The 22,638-nt window shown below is 57.9% G+C and overlaps 1 protein-coding gene across 1 annotated transcript in view; it reads right to left on the reverse strand.

The window, feature by feature from the left end:
* Positions 1-3,332: 3,332 nt before the first annotated feature.
* The window catches only part of EEFSEC (eukaryotic elongation factor, selenocysteine-tRNA specific), a 256,687-nt gene continuing 237,381 nt past the window's right edge, over positions 3,333-22,638 (reverse strand). Inside the window, exon 7 of the mRNA XM_032149870.2 lies at positions 3,333-4,105. Within this exon, the coding sequence (XP_032005761.1) occupies positions 3,915-4,105 (191 nt within the window). The 3' untranslated portion in view covers positions 3,333-3,914. The remainder of the gene's footprint in view (positions 4,106-22,638) is intronic.

The following is a 22,638-nucleotide window of genomic DNA, read 5'->3' on the forward strand; positions in this document are numbered from 1 at the left end:
CTGGAGAAGAGGCCCCACTAACCTGCATGCCCTTTGCCCATGGGGCAAACTAGCACTGGATACACAGGAACTGAGGCACATTTTATACATGGGGACACTGAGGCATGAGGTTAGGGAACTTGCCACCATGCTGTGCACACTGGACTCAATCCTCCTTCACCCCACTCCCACACCCAAAGAGATACACACACTGACAGACACACCAACCCTCCCAAAACACACACGGAGCACATGCAGACACGTCTGAGACATCGCGGATCCATGTGCACAGACGCACACCCGGACGTCAGCACAGGCTCGGAGATGCCTGGTGCACCGATGCCCGTGTGCGCACATGCACATGCATGGCCAGGGCAGGAGGCCTGGGAGCACAGAAGCTGCCCCTTCTCCTGCCCCAGGCCCCCAGGGCTTCCCGTTTACGAGACGTTATCTATCGAAAATATATTAACCCAGAAGCCTGTTTCCATCAGAGTCTCGATTCCAGGGACATTTCCAGATAAGCCTTATCTCTTCGTTTGTGCATTAGCCCTGCTGGTCGGGGGCCTGCCAATCACCGCTGCCCCTCCTGCCCCAGCCCATGGCAGGATGTCGGTCCATGACCTCACTCCATGTGGGCAGGCAGGTGAGGGGGCCCAGGGCACTGCTGCCCCATGCCCCACCCACAGAGGACCCCAGAGGGCACCTTTTTTCCAAGGACACGCCTGAAGCACTGGTGGGCAAGGGACTCTGGAAGCACCTGGAGCCTGGACTCAAACTCCAGCTCTATCTGGGGCAGCTGCAGGCAGCCAAGCCCTGCCCTGTCTGCACCCCTGGGAAACTGGCATGCTGCTGCCACACCACCACTGTGGGTAGATGAGCAGATTCAGTGAGTTTACCTGTGTCGGTGGCTGCAGTGAGCTTGACCCACTGGAACCCTCTCCTTCATAAAACACGCAGGCCTGGGGTTGCCCAAGGCATCCTGGGGGACGGGGGAGTCAGGGAATGGGACGTACATGCCCACACCTTGGCCTCAGCCAGAACTGGGTGCTGGCTCCAGCTCCTGCCCACCGTCCCGGCTAGGCTGCACCTTCAAAGGCTGCGCGCCCTGGCCCGATCCCACTAATGGACGCTCGGGTTTCCACCGATGCCGGGCCTGATAGAGGCCTCTCCTGGGGCAGTCGGCTGGGCATTTTCAGGCCACACAGAGCAGGTCTGCCTCATTACACACTCAGGGTGCTCAGAGGCTCCTGGGAGTCGCCCTGGGCTGCCCCTCCTCCCTTCTGTGCCTCTGTGCCTCAGTTCCCCCACCCGAGCCCCCTCCTTCCCGGGGCTTTGAGGAGCATGGTCTTCAGACCAGTGGGGAGGTGAGAGGTGGGGTGGAGGTGGACGCCTGCACAGAGTTCCTGGAAAAACGGCTTATTTGGGGCCGGTGTCACTTCCTGAGGGGTTCTGGGCCTTTTGCCTCTCAGTGGGAGATGTGTGGGGCCCACCCTAGGGCCACAGGTAATGCGGGGTCAGCAACATGCCTGGCAAGTCTCCCATCCCCAGGGCAGCCCTTTGGCATGGCTGCTTTTCTTCTTCCATTTTATACACGGAGACACTGAGGCATGAGGTTAGGGAACTTGCCCAAGCTCACACCGCAGGCAGGGAGAGGCCTGAATCTGTGCCCTGGTGGCGGCAGCCACGTTCGCCCTGTGTGCTCATCTTTCCTCCACACCTGATCTGGCCCCAGATCCAGCTCCCATGGACTAAGTGCCCCCCCATGCCTGGCACAGTGGTTCCACTGAGTCACATGACCCCTCATTTAGAGAGGGACAGTGACACACCCAAGGTCGCCCTGCCCATGCAGGCCAGGACCTGGGGCTGAGCTCAGAGCTTTCTGTCCCAATGTGCAGGGACTCTGAGGGGGCTGGGGAGGGAGGGGTCAGGGAGGGTGTGGCCTAGCTCCCAGCTCAGCCCCACACTGAGGAGGAGGGAGGTTTCATCACCTAAGAGGTGAGTCCCCGGAGCTGGGTTCAGACCCAGTGTTGGCCCTCACCAGCAGCTCCCAGATCTGTGCTGGGAGGTGACCAGCCTGGACAGCACTGGCAGGTGCTCAGAGGGGCCTCTCCTGCCCCCAGGGACTGATAGGCTGGGGGGCTGTGAGCCCAGCTCAGTGCTGACTGAAGCCCTCCCGGAGGTCTGCTCCCTTCTTCGGCTGCCCTCCCCTGGGGGACCAGCAGGCTAGCAGGGAGCCTGGTGTGGGCTCAAAGCTGCTGCCAGTTTCCTGGGCGGAGTGGCCTCAGCGAAGTGGCACTGCCTTCCTGGTGAAACAGTCTGCAGGGCCGGGTAGGGTGAGGAGGCTGTGGGGCACAGTACACAGTGGGGTGAGGCCCCAGGGAGAGGGGCCACTGCAGTCCCAGGAGGCGTCTGCTCAGGCAGCGGCAGTGGAGGGGGGAGCCGGCTCCTAGGCAGAGGGCTGTCCTGATTCACGGTGTAGACGAGCCGCCCTGGCACTCGCAGCCTGCAGCAGCAGCGGAGGCCAAGATCACCGGGGCCACACTTTCTCTCATGTTCCTCCAGGGCCAATCCCCTCAGGGGGACTGAACTGGGAACCCCACTTCCCCATGGCTCTCAGCTGTTGCCCTTGACTGCTGCTCCAGCCCTGCTGCCTGGGTCTGGGCCAAGGTTGACCAAGGGTGGCCGGGCCAGTCACCATCACTGGCATCCTTGCAGCTTGGGGGCTTTCCTCTGCTGCTGGTGTATTTAATTAACCGCCTGCTCCCCACCCACCACGTGCACACGGGACACACACACACACACACACACACACACACACACACACACACGGCTCTGGGGCTTAACAGGCCCAAGTCATTTGATCGAAACCTGTCCCTGTTAATATTTTTAATGCCATTTGCAAATTAAAGCATAATGCACCGATTACTGGGATAAAAGGGAAGCCTCTGCGTCTGTCTGGAGACCAAATAAAGGAACGTTTGAACATCTGTTCATCCTACAAATGTCTCTAAAAGCTTTGATTTCCTCTCAGTCAGTTGACTCCACCATTCACCCTTTCCTGAGTATCCCACAGCCTGGGGCTACAAGGCAGGGTGGTCTGTGGGTGCAGGGGACGGGAGATGGCTCTGCAGGGTGCCCTCACCATGCTAGCCTCCACTTTCTGGGAAGTGTATGGTTCTCAAACTTGTGAGCATGGGCGGAGGGACTCCTTGTGTTGGGGTGGAGGAGCAAGCCTCCACCTGCTCTGCCTGACGCCCTGGCCAGGCACCCTGCTATTCCCCAACTCCCCTGTGGGTGCCCTCCCTGGACCCAGCTGCCCAGAGAATCCCCATTCTCCCTCAAGGCCCAGAGCACCCCAGGAGCCACCCAGTGGGGTTGAGAAGTGCAGACCCTCTGCAGACTCCCACAGCCTACAGACTCTGAGTTTGGGTCCCTTCCCTGGCCCCGACCTGGGCAGGAACTCTTGGGATTTCTCTGAGATTCCCCTTGGAACACAGCCGGGGAGGGCGGGGGCCCTAGTGAAGTCACAGAGAGAGAGACACCAGTAGAGTGGGCTGGGACCACGGGACATTTATTTGTAGCTGTCAAGTGCCTGCCCACCTGGGGGAGGGGTGAGACTGGCCTGCAGGTGGCCAACAGATGGGGCAGTGGAAGATACTGGCTACCAGGCCTCTGCCCAGGGCCCTTTCCTAGTTGGGCTGGGGGCTGTCCTGGGAGGGAGTGTGCAGGGGCTGGAGGATAGACCCTCCTGGCCCCGGGAACCCATCCCCCTCAGCTCCTCACCAGGGCTCAGCACCAAGCCTGGGGGTAGGGGCTGCTGCTGCTGCAGGACTGCAGGGAGAGACTGGGAGAGGCTGAGGCATGGCTGGTTGGGATTTGGCACAGCAGCCTGGACTGGGCTGGGCAAGGAGGCCCTGGGGGAGGTCACTGGACACTCAGGGAGACTGAACCATGCGCTTGTGGGTGTCGAAGACGTAACGCTTGAAAGTCAGGCTGAGCGCCACGTGCTGTGAGGGCTCGCTCCGCTCGGCGCTCTCCTCCTGCCTGGTGGCCTCCCCACGGCCAGCCCGGGCCCGCTTCTTGAGGGCAGGTGTCAGGATCTTCTTGGACTCGGGGCTGAGGCCACCTGCGAGGCACAGAAAAGAGCCTGTCACTCTGCCGTACCCCAAGCACCCGTGGGCTCCCTGCCCGCCCACCTGCTGCCTAGACTCACCCCTCTTCTGCCTCCCTCCCTAGCCAATCAGCCCTGAGGCCTGTGTCCATTCTGACATTTTGGTCCCTCTGGCGCCCATCTGATAGGTGTACAGCAGGGCACTGTGCCTCTTGGGGCCTCGGCTCACCACCCCCGTGCTCGGGCCCTGGAGGGACTGCTGCCCTGTGCTGAGTGGTCCATTGCTTTCCAGTGCACTCATGCCAAGTCCACGTCTGGAAACTCGGCATCTGAGGCTCCCTGGGTGGGGTGCTCCCTGACTGCCTCTGGAGACCCATTCTCCACTTCTCCACCCTCTTGTGTGCCTAGGAGGCTGACCCCTGCAGATAGCATGACCAGGTTTAGCAGTGGAAGCCCCAACAGGCCAGAGTGTGGGAAGAGAGGGCAGTCAGGGTGTGTATCCCTGGCTCCCTTTGGCAGGCAGGACCTGGGCTGCTTTCACCCCCACCTGCCCTCAGTGGGATATGCAGGCTGCATACCCAGCTGCCCCAGTAGCAGTCCCAGGAACCACCACTCGCTGGGGCTCCCTGCCCCATGCCATTCTCACAGTGCCCCCTTGGCTCAGTTTGCCACAGCCCTGAGAGCTTGCTCCCATCAGGACACCCCAGTGGGGCCATGGGGCTCACAGAGTCAGTGGCTCATCCTGGGATCCTCTGCCAGGGGTATATGTTGCCCCGCACCCAGGCTTGGGTGGGTGCAGCCCCCACCGCTTTCCAGCTACCTCTATGAGTTGCTTTAACCAGCCCATGCCTCACTAAAGACCTTTTGTTCAACTCCCTCCAGCTGAACGCCTGAGTGGAAATTTGTTTTCTGCTGATGTCCCGGCACGCACCCACTCCAACACCTCCATCTTCACCACGCTCTGCCTTTGTGCACCGTCTCTGCAGCCCTGCTGATCATGGTCCATTCCTGGGCTCCTCATCACACATGCAAGTCTCTCACATGCTGTTCCCTCTGCCTGGAACACCCTTCCCATCCTAGGCAATAGAAGTCCCACTCATCCTTAAACATGCTGCTGCAACTGCCCTTTCTCTGGAGCTCGTCTTTTTTATTTTTAAGTTGACAAATGACAAACTGTGTATATTTATAGTGTTCTCTCTCTCTCTCTATATATATATATATATTTTTATTTTATTTTATTTTATTTTATTTTATTTTTATTTTTATTTTTTTTTGTGACAGGGTCTCACTCTGTTGCCTAGGCTGGAGTGCAGTGGTGTGATCCTGGCTCACTACAACCTCTGCCTCCTGGGCTCAAGTGATCCTCCCACCTCAGCCTCCTGAGTAGCGGGAACCACAGGCTCGTGCCACCACGTCTAGCTTATTTTTTGCATTTTTTTGTGGAGATGGGGTTTTGCCATGTTGCCCAGTCTAACATGATGTTTTAATACATGTATATGTTTTGGAATGATTAAATCAGACTAATTAACATATTCATCACCTCACATACTTATTTTAGTGATGAGAACATTTACAATCTATTCTCTTAGCAAATTGCATTGAATATTATACATTGTTATTAATTACAGTCACTATTCTGCACAGCGGATCTCCTGAATTGATTTCTCTGGTCTAACTGAAACTGTGAACCCTTTGACCAAGATCTTCCCATTCCCGCCCCAGCCTCCACCCCCAGGCTCCTGCAACCACCCTTCTACCCTCTGCTTTTATGAGTTTGGGTTTTGAGATACCACATATAAGTGAGATCATCAGCATTTGTCTTTCTGTGCTGTGGGGCTTGTATTCATGAGGAATCTCCTGGTGGCAGCATGGTGCAGCTTCCATGTGGGCCACTGGCCAGGGTGAGATCACTCAGCAGGCTCCTCGGCATCTGTGGGAGTGGGTGGGCCCAGGGCTCGGAGCAGTTCCACCCCTGGCAGAGCACCTCAGTGTGAGCACTCACTCTGTGAGCCTCATAGCCCCACTGGGGGGTTCTGATGGGAGCAAGCTCATGGGGCACTGTGAGAGTGGCATGGGACAGGGAGCCCCAGTGGGTGGTGGCTCCTGAGACTGCTGCTAGGGGCCGCTGGGTATGAAGGCACTGAAGGCAGGTGGGGGTGAAGGCAGCCCATACCCTGCCTGCCAAGGAGGTGTCCCACCAGGATCCCCTCCCCATGTGCACAAACGGCCTATACAGGCTGGGGACCTAGAGGACCAGAGCCGGGAGGAAGCTGGGCAGAGGCACAGGCAGAGGGCCCAGCTTCCTATGTGCCGTTGGCACCTGTGCCACTGCACCTGCTGGCACCTAAAGAATTTTCCTCCCTTTCCCCTGTCCTGCCCAGTACTAGCTTCCTCCCTGAGAAGACACGGCAGCTATAAGGCTCGCACATCAAGCTTCAGTCCGGGGGGCCCTGGCCTGTCATCTCAGACTGGGAGCGCTGGCTGGCGGGGCTGTGTGGGTTATTTCTGGCTCAGTTTCCTGAAGATGTTGGCCACCCCTTCTTTATACGGATGAGAAAATGAAGGTCTAAGAGGGCAGTGACTTACTGGAAGCCCCACAGTGAGTTCAGAAGAGCCAGGATTTGAGCTCCAGCCCTTACCCAATGGCAAAGCCAGTTTCTGCTCTCCACTCAGAGTGATGGGTGGGGGATACACCTTTCAGTGGGCTTCTGACAATGGTTCTCAAGGCTGTGAGAGCATTGTGCACTGGCCCTGCAGCTCTAGATGTTTAAAAAGGTGACAAGGGCTCAAGCCTGGAATCCCAGCACTTTGGGAGGCCGAGGTGGGTGGATCATGAGGTCAGGAGATCAAGATCATCCTGGCTAACATGGTGAAACCTGGTCTCCATTAAAAATACAAAAAATTAGCTAGGGTGGTGGCAGGTGCCTATTGTCCCAGCTACTCGAGAGGCTGAGGTAGGAGAATGGCGTGAACCGGGGAGGTGGAGCTTGCAGTGAGCCGAGATTGTGCCACTGCACTCTAGCCTGGGCAACAGTGAGACTCAGTCTTTAAAAAAAAAAAAATGACAAGGGTGCTGGATAAAGAGGCCATCTGTAGAGTCAGTCAGGGACAGCCTGTCCCACTGCACAAAGGGTCCGGTCTCCCTCTGGCAGGCGGAAGTGAGATTACTGGCCATCTAAAGCCTGAGTCCCCTGGGAAGACTGAGGACATGCAGCTGATATGAACAGGGCTCCAGGAGCCAGGCCCTTGCACGCCTGCCTGAGGGACTGGTGACACTATGGCCTTGGGGACCTGCATTAAGGAAGTGCCCCCTGTGAGCAGCATACCTTACTTGGAGCCTGAGCGGTGTCTGCTCTGCAGGTTCCACACCTAGGTGGTCTGCCCCGTGCTTGGGATGGGGTGCAGAGTGTGGGCATGGGGAGGACCCTGGCCAGTCTCCTCAAGTGAGCGCCTGGCCTGTAGGTATCTGAATCCCTGAATCAGAGCCTGGCCTTCCTTCTGCAAACAGAGTAGGTAGCTGGCAGCAGACCCCGACAAATGGCACGGGCAGCCCGTCTCCCTCTGGTGCCAGGAGGTCTGGAGGCTAAGAAGGTGTGGGGCTCCCCGGCGTCTGTGCTGGGCTGGGGAGACAGGCGTGGCCCAATCGGCAGTCCATCTCGCCCGCGATGGCTCTTGTTACACACAATGCATACCTTGCACTGCCCGGAGCAGGCAAAGCCGGAAAGTCTATCTGGCACTGGTGAAGATGTGGCCATTTAATTGCTCTTCTGAGATGGTCAGGCTCGTTTACCTCTGCTCTATTATGGACTGGCCGGAAAGCCACAGCTGGAAAGCCTGACCAAAGGGAGACCCGGACATGGGGCAGCATGGATTTGTGGCAAATGTCACCAGGAGCTGCTTTGTTTTCCCAGTGGCTTTTTCTTTTTTAGCCATGTGGCAAACACAGGGAAGTGAAGAGCACCCCAGGGTGTCATGTGGTGAGAGCTGCTACCCACCCAGCCAGACTCTGGGGGTCCCGCTCTGTGCTTCTCCTAACCTGCCTCTGTGCCTTTTCACTTCAAAATATTCAGGGAACATGCCAGGACAGGAGATAAATGGTGGTGAACGCACAGACCAGGGCCCAGCTCCCATGCAGTTTACTCATCTAAGAAGGCACAGCCAGTGAACAAGGCAGCCAGATCTCCAGACAGCAGAAGGGTGGCCAAGGAAACAGCACCGCGATCACTGTGTGGGGACAGGGCTGCTTCAGCGTGTTCCAAGGGAGGAGGAGGAGGAATGCTGGACCCAAGGCCAGATGACAGGCACCAGCCATAGATATTGCTGTCACAGATCCACAGGCAAAGGGAATTTGAGTGACAATTCCTGGGGGTGGGTATGCGAGAGGCGCTGAGGGCAGATGAAGGCATGTGCCATGCGTGGTGCGGTACGAGGGCCTGGCTCCAGGATGACCACAGCTCACCATGCCCACACGGTGCCCTGTGTGCCAGGCTCCCCACCCTGACTTGGGGTCAGTGTGCGGGAAGGCGGTGACAAGGCCATGTGCTGAGTGCTGACTGCCCATCTGCCTGGTTTCCACCTCCTGCAGGCCCTGTGTCTCCAAGGCAGGCAGGACAGGGCCTGCTCTGCCACCGGCTCTGCTAGGACCTACGCTGTCAGGGAGGTGCAGTCCTGCCCCCATCTTCCTCCCTGCACTGGGGGCTGCTCTGGACCTCTGGCCTCTGCTTGCCCCCGGCTCACAGCCCCACCCCTGTGTCAGCCTCCTCGCTGCCCTCCTGCACACCTGGCCTGTCTCTGCCTCAGGTCTGCTGTCATTGCCAATCCCTCTGCCTGGAGACTCACCTGGGAGGCACACCTGGCCCGTCTCTGCCTCAGGGCCCCTGTCTTTGCCAATCCCTCCGCCTGGAGACTTGGGAGCTCCGGCAGCTGCAAGTTCACTTTCTTCGAGTCACTGTACAACTGTCACCTCTTGGTGAGGCCTTTGTGACCACCTTGTTTAAAACTACAACCCCCTCATGCTCCCCTGACCCCCTCTCACCCCACTATTTTTCCTATAGCTCTTATCACCTTCTAATGTCCTCTATGATGTCCTTGTTTTGGGTATGTTGTCTGCCTCTGCTGAAATGACAAGCTCCACCCTAGCAGGGAGTTTTGTCTATTCACTGTTGTAACCCTAACACCTGGAGTGATTGCTGGTGAGTGGTGGATACTCAGAGAACACTCTCCAAATAAGTGTTGGAGGACACCCTGCTGGGGCTGAGGGGCAAACTGCTCTGGTTTTCCAAGAACCTGAAGGGCAGCTGTTTAAGCACTGGCTGGTGACAATCTGGGAGGGACAAGGTCCCAGATGGTCACAGTGTGAACTAAGAAAGGCATTTCTAGGAATTCAGTCCAAACAAGTGGTCTGAGATACGGCAGAAGATTTCTACACAAAGATGTCACCACAGCATGGAGGTACTTAATCCTCGTAACACCGTGTTGAGGAAACAGGCACGGAAGAGTCAGTAGCTTGCCCAAGGTCACACGGCTATTTAGAGGCAGAGCGGGAACGCCAGGCTATCTGATTCCCAAGCCTGTGTGCTTACCCACTAAGGGAGCGGCACGTTTTTTAGAACCACAAAGGGCCTCTAAGACCAAGGGAGGCCAGTCCAGACCCATCCAGCATCTATTTGCTGCAGCAAAATGTTCTGTGGGACTAAAAGTGATACCTGAGAAGAGTTTAAAGTTACTCAAAGAAAGACCTATGTTATAATGCTAATTCAAAAAAAATGCAGCAATCAAAATTTTTGGAACAGTTCTGCTGCAGCCCTGGGATGAAGGGAAAAGAGACCGGAAGACTGTCCATTTGGCTGTCAGGGGTCGGGAGTGGGTTGCAAGCACTGTTCCTCCTTTCTTCTTTTATGTATTTCCCAAGGCTTCCACTGTGACCGTGGGTTACTCACAGGGGGACGTCTATTACAGGCCCCCCATCACTGTGGCCTCCGGCATCCAGCTGGGAGCCCAGAGAAGGCACGGTGCCTACCGGTGCAATCTGGCTGGAACCTGCTCAATCCATGGCACACAGGGGCCAGGGAGGGGAGGAAGGGCCAGGAAGCTCGCTGACATCTCTAGGCCCACGGTGTTGTCTCTGCCATGCTCTGAGTCTGCCCAGGAAGGACAGGGACGAGAGGTACGGTAGGGGTGGTGATGCTCATAACTCCTCCATGGCTGCTGGAAGTTCAAGGTCCCCACACTGCTGCTCTGCTGCTTGCATCAAGGGCAACGACTGGGAGGTGTGGGCGCAGGAGTCCACTGTCCTCCAGCCCTGCCTCGCTGCCTCCTCCCTCATCCCGCCTGGCTGTCCCTCATCCCGCCTGGCTGTCCCAAGGATTGCTCTAGGGCCCAGGTCAGACATCTAGACCTGGCTCCACCAACAGAAGCATCTTCTCTTTCTGGCCTCTCTCTCAGCCTCACCCCTCCTCCCTCTCTGATCAGATCATGTACCACACTTCAGCTATGAGAAGCCAAGCAGGGCCTTGGAAGGTGCGGTTCCCTCTGCCTGCCATGCTCACACTCTACTGCTGCCCCTTGGGAAGGCGCCCCTCAGCTGCCCAGCTGAGTGAGATCCTCCTGGGCGCCCTGCCCAGCACCACTGTGGCTGTCATTGCCTTATGTGCCTGCCTCCCCTAGTGGCCTGTGAGGGGGCACCTCTCCAGGATTGTGTGCAGGGCCTAGCACACGGGGCTCAGGGAGGTTTGATGAAAACAAAGGGAATGAGTATGGATTCATCCTCACAAGCACTCACAGCAGGGGTGCAGGACAGTGGAGGGAAGAAAAATGCCCCAGCAGGGCAGGACCCCTGCCTCCAGGACCAGAAAACACCTGTCTGCCTTCGAGTGACCCAAGGGAGAAAGAAGTCCAGGCTCGGGTCCCAGGCTGGCCTGGCCCCCTGGCCCCTCTCCCATGTGCTGGAGGGTGGCTCTCTAGCTGGCAGGGCGGGCTAGGGTGTGTGTGTGCTACATGTATGTCTGTCATTCAATAGGGCCTCTTTTTCCCCAAACCTCAGGATTCCCGGAGCCTACGGCCCTGCTCCACCCCCTGACAAACGCAAACCCCAGGATGCAGTGGGGGCGGGCAGCCATGACCCTGGGGGCAACACTGCTCCTCATGGCTTCCCGTGGGGACACTCTCCCAGGGCCAGGCTGGCCCTTTCTCACCAAGCGCCAGCTCCACACAAAGGCACAATGGGCTGCAGGCTGCCGGGTCCTGGCTCGGGCTGGGGTAATCAGGGAAGAATGCGGGAAGCACAACTGTTTCCCAAGCCCTAGCCACGGTGCCGCCCTGACATGGCCATCAAAGGCCGGCAAATTGCCTCCAATTGCTGGCGTCGCTTTCATGTTGGGGGCCAGACTGGAAGAGGGGTCTCCACGCTGGTGGGTGGCTTGCATGCCCCAGTGGGAACTGAACCCTTGCAAGCAGCTTGGGGTCACTGGCCCCGTTTGTGGCCCTGTGGGGCTGGGGCCGCTCTAGTCACTCCAGCACTACCCACTGCTGTAAACAAGCAGCTTTGGAGAGGGTTGGAAGAGAGCCAGAGCCAGGAGCAGGGGATCTCTTTGGGGTCAGCATCCTGGTGATGACTGACAGCTGGGAGCCTAAATGGCAGGTGGGGCTGATATATGAGATGGTCAGGCTGGACAGCCACAGAGGGCCTTGGATTCAGCCAGGCTCCAGTCTGGACTGGATACTGGGCCCTAGGAACAGGAGGGGCTGCCTAACAAGGCCACCCCCCTCAGCAGGGGCCATGGGGCAGCTGGGGCAGAGCCCTGTCCCTCAACAGGGTGCTGGTGGGCTCCAATGTCAAGTTCCCCTCCACCCCAAGGTAGGAAGCTGCCCTGCACAGGCCACAGGTGGTCACGGAGGTGTGTGGGTGGCACAGTGCTCCAATGAGACCTCTAAGTCAAGGCGCGGCTGGAGGCAGGCCTGGCCAAGAGGGAGCTGCCCCCAAGGCCAGGGGTGGGGAGACAGAAAGAAGGGGAACCTGGCAAGGGCAGAAGTGGCCCTCATGTGGGGCCTGGCAGTCATGTCTGAAACACATGGAGGCTATGGTTGACATCAACACCCCCATCTATCGGCGGCCAGCCAGGCTCATGGAGGTGCAATGACTTGCCCTGGCTTCCTGGCAGTTGTGGTGTAGCTGAGTCTGAATGCAGACCCCTCTGCCTGCTGGCAGGGCAGGGCAGCCTGGGTCCGGAGGACAGGCAGAGGCGATGAGGGCTTAGCTCTAACACAGACCTGGCTGGGGACAGACAGGCCCAGGAGGACAGGCCTGGCAGGGCTGGGGAGAGCCAGGTGGGCAGAGAGAGCCAGTGTAGTGCTCCCTGAGAGGGGACAGCCCTGACACCAGTCTCCTCTGTGAGCAGTGACAGTGACTCTGGAATCCTCCAGCCACCTCTTTGTCAGGCTGGGCTCTTCTGTTTTCCTGGGGAGCTAAAGCCTTTAACGTTGCTGGCTGGGGCGGGCCGGCTCCTTGGTTTTCTCTCCTTCCCTCCCTGCTATGGATCCCGTATGTAAACAAAGATGCAATTTGCTTTAAAAAGATAAGGTGATTAAGTTTTTATCAGACCTGTACTCCGCTGTCCCTGCAACAAAAGGAATTAGGGGGAGGCGGGCGGCAGAGCGGGCCCTTCGCTGGAGCCTCGCTCTTTCTGAGGCTCTCAAGCGCATACTCGACGGGCTCATGCGCCCCTTTGATTGGGCGGAAGCGGAGGCAACCAGCGCCCCGCACCCCCATTTTGATGTCTTAATGTTGCCTAATTCCTCCTTTAATTTATATTAAGCTTCTTAGCAGCAATGATGAATTCTTCAAAAACAAAAAAGGGCCCTTTGCAGAAATCTTTCCCACACCATGTAAATTGAAATTATAATGCAGTCAAAGCTGTGGAGATTGGGGTGCGTGGGGAGGGAACACCGGTGCATTATGTGGACGGAAGGTTTTTTGTTTTTTTTTTAAGGCAAAAAACAAATCCATTCTGAAACAGGCAGAAAATGACTTGGACCTGAGTCTCAATTATACACGGAGGGGCAGCCTCTGTGGAGGAAAGTTTGTTGTCCTGAATTCTCAGTCCCTCTGGGACCGGCTGGACCAGCTGCCTCCTGAAGGGGCTGCTGCAGGGATAGCCCCCATCCCTCATCAGCGGAGTCTCAGCCTACCCTTCTGGAATGGGATCCCCCACCCTGTGGAGTGGCTGTGAGGCCTCCGTGAGGTGCATTCATAGAACAGCCAGCCCTGCCCCAAAGGTTACCCTCCTTGCTGTGCAGGCCAGAAGCTCAGGCTGGGGCTCACACAGCTGCGAGTGGGGCGCCTGCCTAGCCTCTCGGGACAGCTCAGAGGGTGGTTTGCCACAGGCTCCTTGGAGGCTCCTGCTCTAGGTGTCCCTGCAGGCCTGGCAGGAGCAGGTCCCTGCCCCAGGGCATGGGCATGGGGCTCCTGCACATGAGTGGCCAGGACCCTCTCCCACTGGCCTGTCCTTAGTGCTGTTGCCAGAGATTCTTCTAGGACAAAAACTCAACATTCCTCTCAGTTCAGCTGCTCACTGAAGACCTCGTCAGCCCCTCACAACCACTCAGACAGGGTCCCAATTCCTCTAAGGAGTCCCTCAGAAGCTGCCTCTACAGCCCTGCACATCCTTACCACACACTCCTCTCCCATCTCAGCACTGCCCCAGCCTCGGGACTGGCGCTCCCTCGGCCTGGGGAACCCATGACACTTGTCTACCTTGCCTGCTTCTGTCTCCCTTGGCTCCCTCGGCACAAGGCTCTGTAGCATCTTGGTTTGGCCTTCTCTGATGCCTGCCCAGCCTTCCCCTAGGGCCAAGGCCCCCCACACTCTGCCCTGAGTACAGATCCAATGCCCCCAGAGACAGTCAGGGACTGAACAGCCCAGCAATGCCAGGAAGGGGCAGTATTGGTGACCTCAGCCCATGTGCACCCCACCTCATCTGCCAATGGGGTCAGAGCTCCCCCACCCACCTTCTGGGCTCCTCATCACCCTCCTCCAGCCTGACAGCCTCCACAGGGTCCTGTCAGTGCACAGAGGCTGGGGGGGTGAGCAGTTCTGCCGACCACCTGCCAGCTGGGCTGGTGGCAGAGGTGGGAGAACTGGACTGCACAAACTTTCCTGTCATCCCTGCAGGCAGTGAGCCTGCCGGCCCAGAACTAGGAGGAGGAATCAGTGGGGAGGCCTGGGCCTGGCCCCTTCCCTTGGGGCTCATGCCCCCCATACATGGGCCAGGGCAGCTGGGTGGATGCCCAACTCCTCCGTCCAGAGAGAATAAGACATGCACTTGATGAGTAGGGACCAGCTGGGCCAGAGCTGAGCTGCTTCAGTGGCAGAGTTTCTGGAAGGTGAGCCTGGGCAGCTGTGCTTCTGGGGACCCTTTTGGCTGGCCCTGGGTGGGGCTGAGGTTTGACAAGTGTCTGGATGGGAAGGACACTGGACTGCAGCCCTGGGCAAGCTGGGCTCTGCAGGTCGGCAGCTGGGATGCGGCTTGGCCAGAGGTCCCCTCTGCTGCTACCATTGCCACCCTCATAGTGACTGCCTTTCTAGCAGCCTCCTCCAAATGCCTCCCACTCAGCCAGGGGCTGCACAGACATCATTTTATTCCAGCCTCAGGACATCCTATAAGTCACTTTACAGGCAGGCCCAGTGGCTGCCTGGGGTCACACAGCTGGGAAGCCAGGGAGCAGTGATTCCCATCTGAGCCCCAGCTTCACAAAGCTGTCCACCCTGCCACAGGCCTGGGAGTCTGGTTGCAGGGAATACAGCAGTCTGGATGGCAGTGCCATGGGTGGGGGGCGGCAGGGGGCTGCAGCCATCTCCTATGGAAGGAGGGAGGATGGCAAGAGACAAGGGTGTGGGATCACCTGGGGACTCCCCCGGCCAGAATGATGTTTCTTCCCACCTGGCATCTCCCAGGCCCAGGGCAGTGGGGCTGGGCCAGGTGGGGCCTTGTCTCCAGACACTTCCAGGGCGGAGGCCCAGGGTACTTCTGTGTTGTGGGTACCAGTCGGGGGACCACTGGCAACCAGGACTGTGCGCTGTGGGGCCTTGCCACTGTGAAGACTGGCACTGAAAGCAGCCCAGATGGCCAAGAGGGGGCTAGCTGCACCTTTACAGGCTAGGCACCATTCCACATGCTCCACAGACAACAGCAAACCTCAGTTCACAACCATGCTATTCACACACACCAGGAAACTGAGGCACAGAGCACTCAGGAACTTGCCCAAGGTAACACAGCAAGAACGTGGTGGGCCTGAGCTCAAACCCTTCACAGCACCACAGCCTAATGCCCAGTAGGCCATCCACCCTCAGGAACCAGTCCCAACTCTCAGCAGCTGTGTGCCTAACTCCTGCACGGATGGGGGCTTTGGGAGGGCAGAGACTGGAACCCATTTGACAGTGTGTCCCAGTGCCTGGAACAGGGCTTGGGGTAGGAAGGATCAGAAAAGTGCTTTCTGTGCCTCATGTGAGGAGAGTACATTATCCATTCCATCATTCAGAGGTAGAAATGGAGGCCCAGGGACACAAATTGATGTGCCCAAGGTCACACAGTCAGTGGCAGAGAAGTGATCACATGTCTTCACCAGTAGTTGGAGAAGCCCAGGTTCCTCTCCAGGTAGCTGGAGCTAGAGGACGGGGCTGTCTCTCTTCTCCACTAGCCCCACCAGCTGCCACCCTCTGCCTGTACTGTTGGTAAGCCAGGCCTGGTCCATGACATACATACACACACAAACCACACATAGATACACGTGTGCCTCTAGAATGAGGGACCTCCTAGAGGGCAGGGCCATTCCTTCAGCAGGTTCTGTTTGGTTGGAATGGTAGCTGTCCAGGCCATCTCAGGTCCTGAAGGCAGGCCTCGACACCTGCAGGGCAGGCAGGGATGACAGTGGTACTGTCAGAGCCTGAGCTCTGTGTTCATGGCTGGGGTTTGGACACCAGGCTTGGTGAAACAGCAGCTTGATTGGCCTGCTCTGAGCTTTGGTTTCTTCCTCAGCTGGGGTGAGGGATGGTGGGAATAAGACACATGGCCCGGCTCTCTCCAGGAAGCGCTTGGTAAAGAGAGGCCACTGCCATTCTGATGACGGCTGTGGCTGAGGGTGCTGTATCACTGTGTCTCCATCAGCTCGGGGCTAACTAAGCTATAACTGAGGCTCAGCCCTCTGCTGGACCCCATTCCTGGCTGCTGACTGGCCTGGGTGTGCCGGGCCATGCGCTGGACAGACACCGCCTCATTGCACGGCCACGATCCCCTGTGAGGGAGGCCCGGCAGGAGTCCCACTCTGCTGGGAGGAAGCTGGGCCCGATGAAGAACAGGGAAATGCAGAGCTAGTTTTCTCCTCTTTTTGTTCTCTCACAGGCATCTTGAGACAGAGGGAGACTTGGATGCAAACCACCCATGACAGCAGTGAAAAGCCCTGGGAAGAAAGGGAAGGAGCCGCAGACAGTCGCACCCAGGCATTTAGAGGAGGAGGAGGAAGGAAGCTGGGGTCAGGAAGACTGTGGTGGAAAAGGTGACATTTCCCTGGGCAGGTCTCAGTGAGGCAGCATGGCCTCAGTGGAGCAGTGGGTCAGGCAGGAGTGGGCCACCGATGGCTGCCCTGCTGAGGCCCTGGCTGAGGGCCTGAGAGCTGACCCACTCCCCATGGCTCCCGTTCCGCCTTCTAGCTTGGAGGCCTCACACACATGCTGAAACCTCCTGTCTGCTTGTGACACAGGGATAACAGGCGCCTGACCTCCTGATGCTGTGAGGATGCTGGGGATGTGTCTAATGAGGGGGACAGGGCCTGCCCAGGGACATAGATGCTCTAGGGACATAAGGCCCCATGCTGCCAGCAGCACAGGGAGGACACTCCCTCCGCTCAGGGCTGTGGAGACCAATGCTGCATGCAGAAGTCCTGGTACACAGTGTTTTTGGTTAGTGGCCCTTTCCGTCTCTCCTTCCTTTGTGCCCAAAACGCAATGGCTGGCCAAGAGGAAGGGCCTGCTTCAACCAAGGGTGCAGAGGCCAGGCCAGGATGCCCTTCTGACCACACAGCCATATGCTCTCAGGCTGTCCTCTGCTCCCCTGTGGGGCTAGGACTCACCCCAGCCTGCCCCTTCCAATGAAAGTAAAGGCTGTGGCCAGAGGCAAGGATGGGCCCCTCCTGCAGGCGGCCCTCCTCCTCAGACAGCCCCCCAAGGCTGGCCATTGGGGGAGCACGGTTTCCTGGTGGCCTCCCATGGAGCTCCATCCCCACCAAGGGAGCTGAATTTTAATACTCCAAACACTCACTCCCTAAATGTGTATACTCTTTTAACAGCAGTTAATCTTCAATTAAAATACCTAGAGCAGAAACTAAGATAACTGGTTTAAAAGGTAGAGCTTATTGACAATAAAAGTCTTCTTCATATTGCTTTTCTTTAAAAAAATCCACATATTAAAAATGTCATTTTTATGACTTGGTGGGGGAAAAAAAACCATCTAGAATAATGAAGGCGAACAAAGGCCCGGGGAGCAGTCATTTTCCAGAGCCCATATGTAGCACCCTGATTACTGTATCAGCCCTGTTCCCAGAGCAGAGCGAGAGGCCGTGGGCAGGCAGCGGCGCTGGCTGTCCTCTCGCTGACAGGGGAAGGGCAGGGGTGGCGTGGCATCTCTGGTCCCCACCCACACTCCTGATTTGAAAGCTGCAGACTCCAACAGTCTATCCCTCCCTGACCTGCAGGGGCTGAGGCCCAGGGTGAGCGTGGGTACAGGGGCTGGGGCCTGGCACCCTGTGTCTGTGCTGATGGCCATGTGCCCATACACTCTCCCGTGGAGGCAGATCCCAGAGGTGGCCTGTGGCTGCAAGGCCCAGGGGAGGCAGGTATGCCCATGGGCTGATCCCCCCCACCACTGCCCCACTGGAATGCCCACACACTTTCTGATGCTGGCTGCACTCCTGCTGCACACGTGTCACCCACTGGCCATGTGTCCACCTCAGCTCTCAGGCCTATGTGACCAAATGGGTCCCCAATGTCCAGGACAGGGCCAGGCACAAAGCAGGTGCCCATAAGTGGCCACATCCTGGTCCCTGGCCCTGTACCTACCTCACAGCCCTCAGTACCTCCCACTGCAACTGTCTCTTGGCTCACCGACCATGGCCTCGGGCTCTCTGCAGTAGCCCCCTGGCCCAGTACTGTCCAGCATTGCTGTTGAGGTGCTGGAGGGCCTTGGCTAGTGGCACTGTGCATCCTTTCTTCCAAAACACAGTCTGTGCCTCTGCCCTGGGCAGGTTGCATCTCTGATGCATCTCTGTGCCTCTGCCCTGAGCAGGCCACGGGCTCAGATCCTGCATTGTGGCTGGGTGGAGGCTGTTTTACACCTGGGATATGCTGCCCCCAGGTCTTGGAGTGCATAGGCCTCAACTTGGAGCACCTCCAGCCAGGTGTCCCTTTACCATCAGAAGCCTGGGCTCCAAGGGCTGGTAAGGATGGGTCTTGGGGACAGGGCCAGCAGCAGTGAAACAGAGCTGGTGTTCATGTTTCTGCAGCAGTGTGAACGCCAGGACTCCCATCTGGGACACACCAGTGTGTGTACCAAAAGGACAGCTGTCATCATGGCCTCTTTCCCAGGTCTGTCCCTGTAGCAGCCAGGCCAGTACCCTGGGAAGGTGCTCGGCTCTGCAGGTGCCTGGGGGGTGGTGCACTGAACTTCAGTCTCCTTGTCTGTGAAATGGGTCCTGCTGTTATGATGGGGAAGGGAGAAGCCCTCAGAGAGGGCCTGAGATAGGGAGGGTCCCACAGAGGGCCCTGGAAAGAAAGCCTCTTCTTTGTTTTTTAAATAAAGTATGTGGAAGCCTTAAAGGCCAGGTGCCTGGGCACTGGGAAAAGCTGCCACCTCCTGCTCCTTCCCATGGACACGTGGCTGCCACATGTGGGCCTCTGACAGCAGGGCTGGGCTCAGAGGAAGCCCCCTGTCTTCTGAAGACCCTGAAAGCCAAGGGAAATCAGGGCCACAGGAGACAGCAAACACTAGAGGAGGTCTGGGGAGGGGGCTGGACCCACCACCCCCTTCCCTGCTCATGGTGCCCCACACCAGCCCGAGGGCATGTGGAGCCAGCAGACAGCGAGCCTAGGGCAGCACCTGAGCAGCCTGTGTGTGCCAGGCCCAGCTTCTGTCATCCCCCCACACTCTCTCAGGTGGGCACAAGTAGGCTCAGGGGTGAGGCGGGAGCTGATGTGCACGGTGGTCTGGGCAGCATGCTGGAAGGGAGCTTGGCATGAGGGGCAGCCTCCTGTCACTTGCTTGGCTCTGTGTGGGGCCAGGGATGCTCTGGGTCAGGGCAGCAGCAATGACACTGAGTGCCCTTGGCAGCTGGGCCCTAAGCGAGATGCCGCGTGCCTTGGCCCAGGGAGGCAGACCCTGTTCAGAATACAGGTGGATGGCAGGTTCTGTCACGGGTGAGCTGAGGTACCCTGCGTCCCCTCGCCTATTACAAGGGGACAATGACCCTGCCTCCCTGGGCAGGCCCCGTCTGTGCAAGACTGTATGCCTGGTGGGCAGGGCCCACACGTGGAACCCTGCTCCCCGGTGAGGAGCAACCAGCTGACACAGCGTGAATGACTTGCATTGGTTCCCACAGCCAGGACATGGGGGGCCTGGCTTTGAACCTAGGCGGCTGGCTCCAGAACCTGCATCTGCAATATCTGCTGCCCTCACGGGGGGCTGGTGCGGGTCTCTTCTGCCTAACTCCCACTCTGGGTCCCGCATGCCCTGGCTCAGAGGCAACAGAGGCTAGCACTGGGCATGAGACTGCCAGCAGGCTGTTAGGAGCTGTAGATCCCTACCCCAGAGCACACAGCTCTGCCCTCAGCTGGCCACCTCACTCTTGCAAACTGGGTGAGGAGGAGCAAAGGATCACCACGCTCTCCACAAAGACAGGACCCAGGGAAGCCACGGCTGGGGCACACTCAGGCACTCGCCCTTCTGGAAGCGCTTGCAGAGCGCATGGCCTCCACAGGGCATCCATGGTGCTGGGCGCCTCCGTCTGGCACAGCACAAGCAGAAGCTCACTCCTGCATTTGTTGCTTGTCTTTCTGCCCATGATTGCCCTCAGAGCACCCGCTGGGCACCAGGCACTGTCCCAGGCTCCGAGGACTGCCTGAGTGAGCCAGATGGGGCTGCTGTGCTGGTGGAGTCCACGGTCCAGGGGGTGCAAGACCCACATACACGTGTAGAGAAATGTGCAAAGGAATGAGAGAGCACCTGATAGGAACGGGTGCCAGGAACCAAACTTTAAAAATGTGGTGAGAGAGAAGAGCCCATCGGTGAGGGTCAGGGAACCGGGAGCATTGGCTTGCTTCAAAGCGCTTGCTCTATCACTCACTCCTGCCATGCCTGGGCTCCCCCACACCCTGAGCAGGCCTGGAGGGCACCACCACGACAGTCATGGCCATGTCCTCCCTGCCTTCCCCAGATGGGATTCCCTACTTGGTCACCAGCCAGGGCCCAGTACCTTGAGGTTGGAAACACCTTTGGTGGTCATCTGGGAGGCCACCCCAACCCAGGAGGTGTGGGGCTTTTCTGCCTCTGGGGAGACAGATGGGAGGCTGCTGTCCTGAAGAGCTCTCCATAGCTCAGGGCAGGAGACCATTTCATTTCTTGCCTTTTGGAATTAATGAGCACAGCACCAGCCACTGCTTTAGAGGGCGAGGAACCGTGGTTTGGAGAATGCCGTGGCTGACCCAGGCCAGGGAGTCTGTGCGTTCATTTAATCCAGAATGCTAGCGAGCACCTACTCCGTGCAGGCATGCACCAGGGGCGGGGCTGCAGAGGTGAGGGAATCACGCTGGCCCAGTGTGGGTGTTCTGGTGGGAGACAGGTGATGCCAACACATCCATGTGTTGTATGACAGGTGGTGCCAGCTGCTCGGGAGAGGGGTGTCAAGAGGGTGTTTTGCCCCTTTAGACAGTGATCAGCAAAGGGCCCAGGGTGGGATGACATCTGAACAGGGACTTGTGAGGGACGAGGACACCGGGAGGGAAGAACACCCAGCCTGAGGGCACCAAGCAAAGGCCCCAAGGGCCAGCACTGGGGCCAGCATGTGGGGAGAGCGGGAGATGGAGCCGGGGTGATCATGGGGTATGAGGGTATGTTTGTGTGGGTGCCTGAGTGGTGCAGCAAGTGGGGTCCCCTGCTAGATTTGCAGAGGGGCTGGGTCTGGCTCCTGAGGGCAGGGGCCCTCTGGCTGCCTCGGGCCCTGCGCGCAGACCACAGCATGGAGCAGGGAGAAGAGGTAGATTGTGGCCGCTGTGTCCTGTGTAGCTTCCAGCCCAGGCCTGCAGGGCCCACTCCAGCATGACCGTCTGTAGAGAACAGCAAGCAAGGGCCTCCCTCTTTCAGACACAGAAGCCCAAAGCAACTAACATTCTGGGTTAGGTTTTTTCATTTGGCGAAGGTGATTCACATCTGTTTCACCCCCTTCTGTGGTGGTCAAAGCTCTAACCTCCTCTACCTCCTAAAATACAGTGGCAAAGAGGCGAAAAGGTCCCTTCCCCACATGTAACCCTCCTGAGCCTGGCTGTGCTTGTTCCTGGGCCTATGCCCATCTCACAGCCAGCTCTCCCCAGCAAATGCCACCTCCTCTAGAGAGTACACGTTAACGGAGTGGACAGGTGAGAGGATGAATGGGGAGAAGTGACTGCACAGATCACTCCACTGAGTGACCCCAAGTCCCACTTTTGTGTTAATCATGACTTTGAGTTGTCACAACAATGTAAATTACATCCAGGAGAAACAGTCCCAACTATGGGACTGTTCATGAGGCAAAGCACTTTCACGAGACGCAGATAAATGTGATGATATGAGAAAAATTTAGGGCCAGCACCTTCTATTTTAAAATAGGTTGTGTGGTGGTAGCATACCCATGACACTGGGCCTCCCTGCCTCCAGGGCCCAAATCCAAATCCACAGCATCTTACGGGTGCCGCCAACTCAGCCACCCCTGCAACCAGACTCCCAGCTTCTGCTACCAACATGGAAAGAAGGTGGGACTGGATCCACGTGGGCTAGGCTTGACCGGCTAGGTGCTCTCTCAAGCTAGTTAGTTCACATCTGGGGCCTGCCCTACCCATTCCGCTGGAGCAGCCTCAGTCCACATCACGTCACTCTGCTGGCAGATGAGGCTCTCGGGGTTAAGCCAAGGCCTCCCTTTCCCAAGGTCAAGCATGCCATGCTCCCTGTTGGGGTGGGTCCGTGAAACAACCACGTCCAGTGAAAACCAAAAACCCTCCCGATCTTCCTGTAACTGGACTTGTTTATAAACCAGGCTTCCTGCAGTGAGGCGGCCAGCCTCACCCAGCAGCGTGGGCTCAAGGATGGTCAGGGGTTGCTCCCAAGTGCCCAAAGTGGACCTCTTCCAGGGGGATAGCCAGAAACCTGGGCTCTAGGCCTGGCTTTACCACCAACCACTGTGTGACTTAGGAGGCCATGTGGGCCCTCTGGGTGGAGTCCTCATCTGGCAACCAAGGCTGAACAGAAAATCTGTCT

This window comes from Hylobates moloch, unplaced genomic scaffold (genome assembly GCF_009828535.3).
Source record: "Hylobates moloch isolate HMO894 unplaced genomic scaffold, HMol_V3 SCAFFOLD_4, whole genome shotgun sequence".
In the NCBI taxonomy this organism is placed as follows: domain Eukaryota; kingdom Metazoa; phylum Chordata; class Mammalia; order Primates; family Hylobatidae; genus Hylobates; species Hylobates moloch.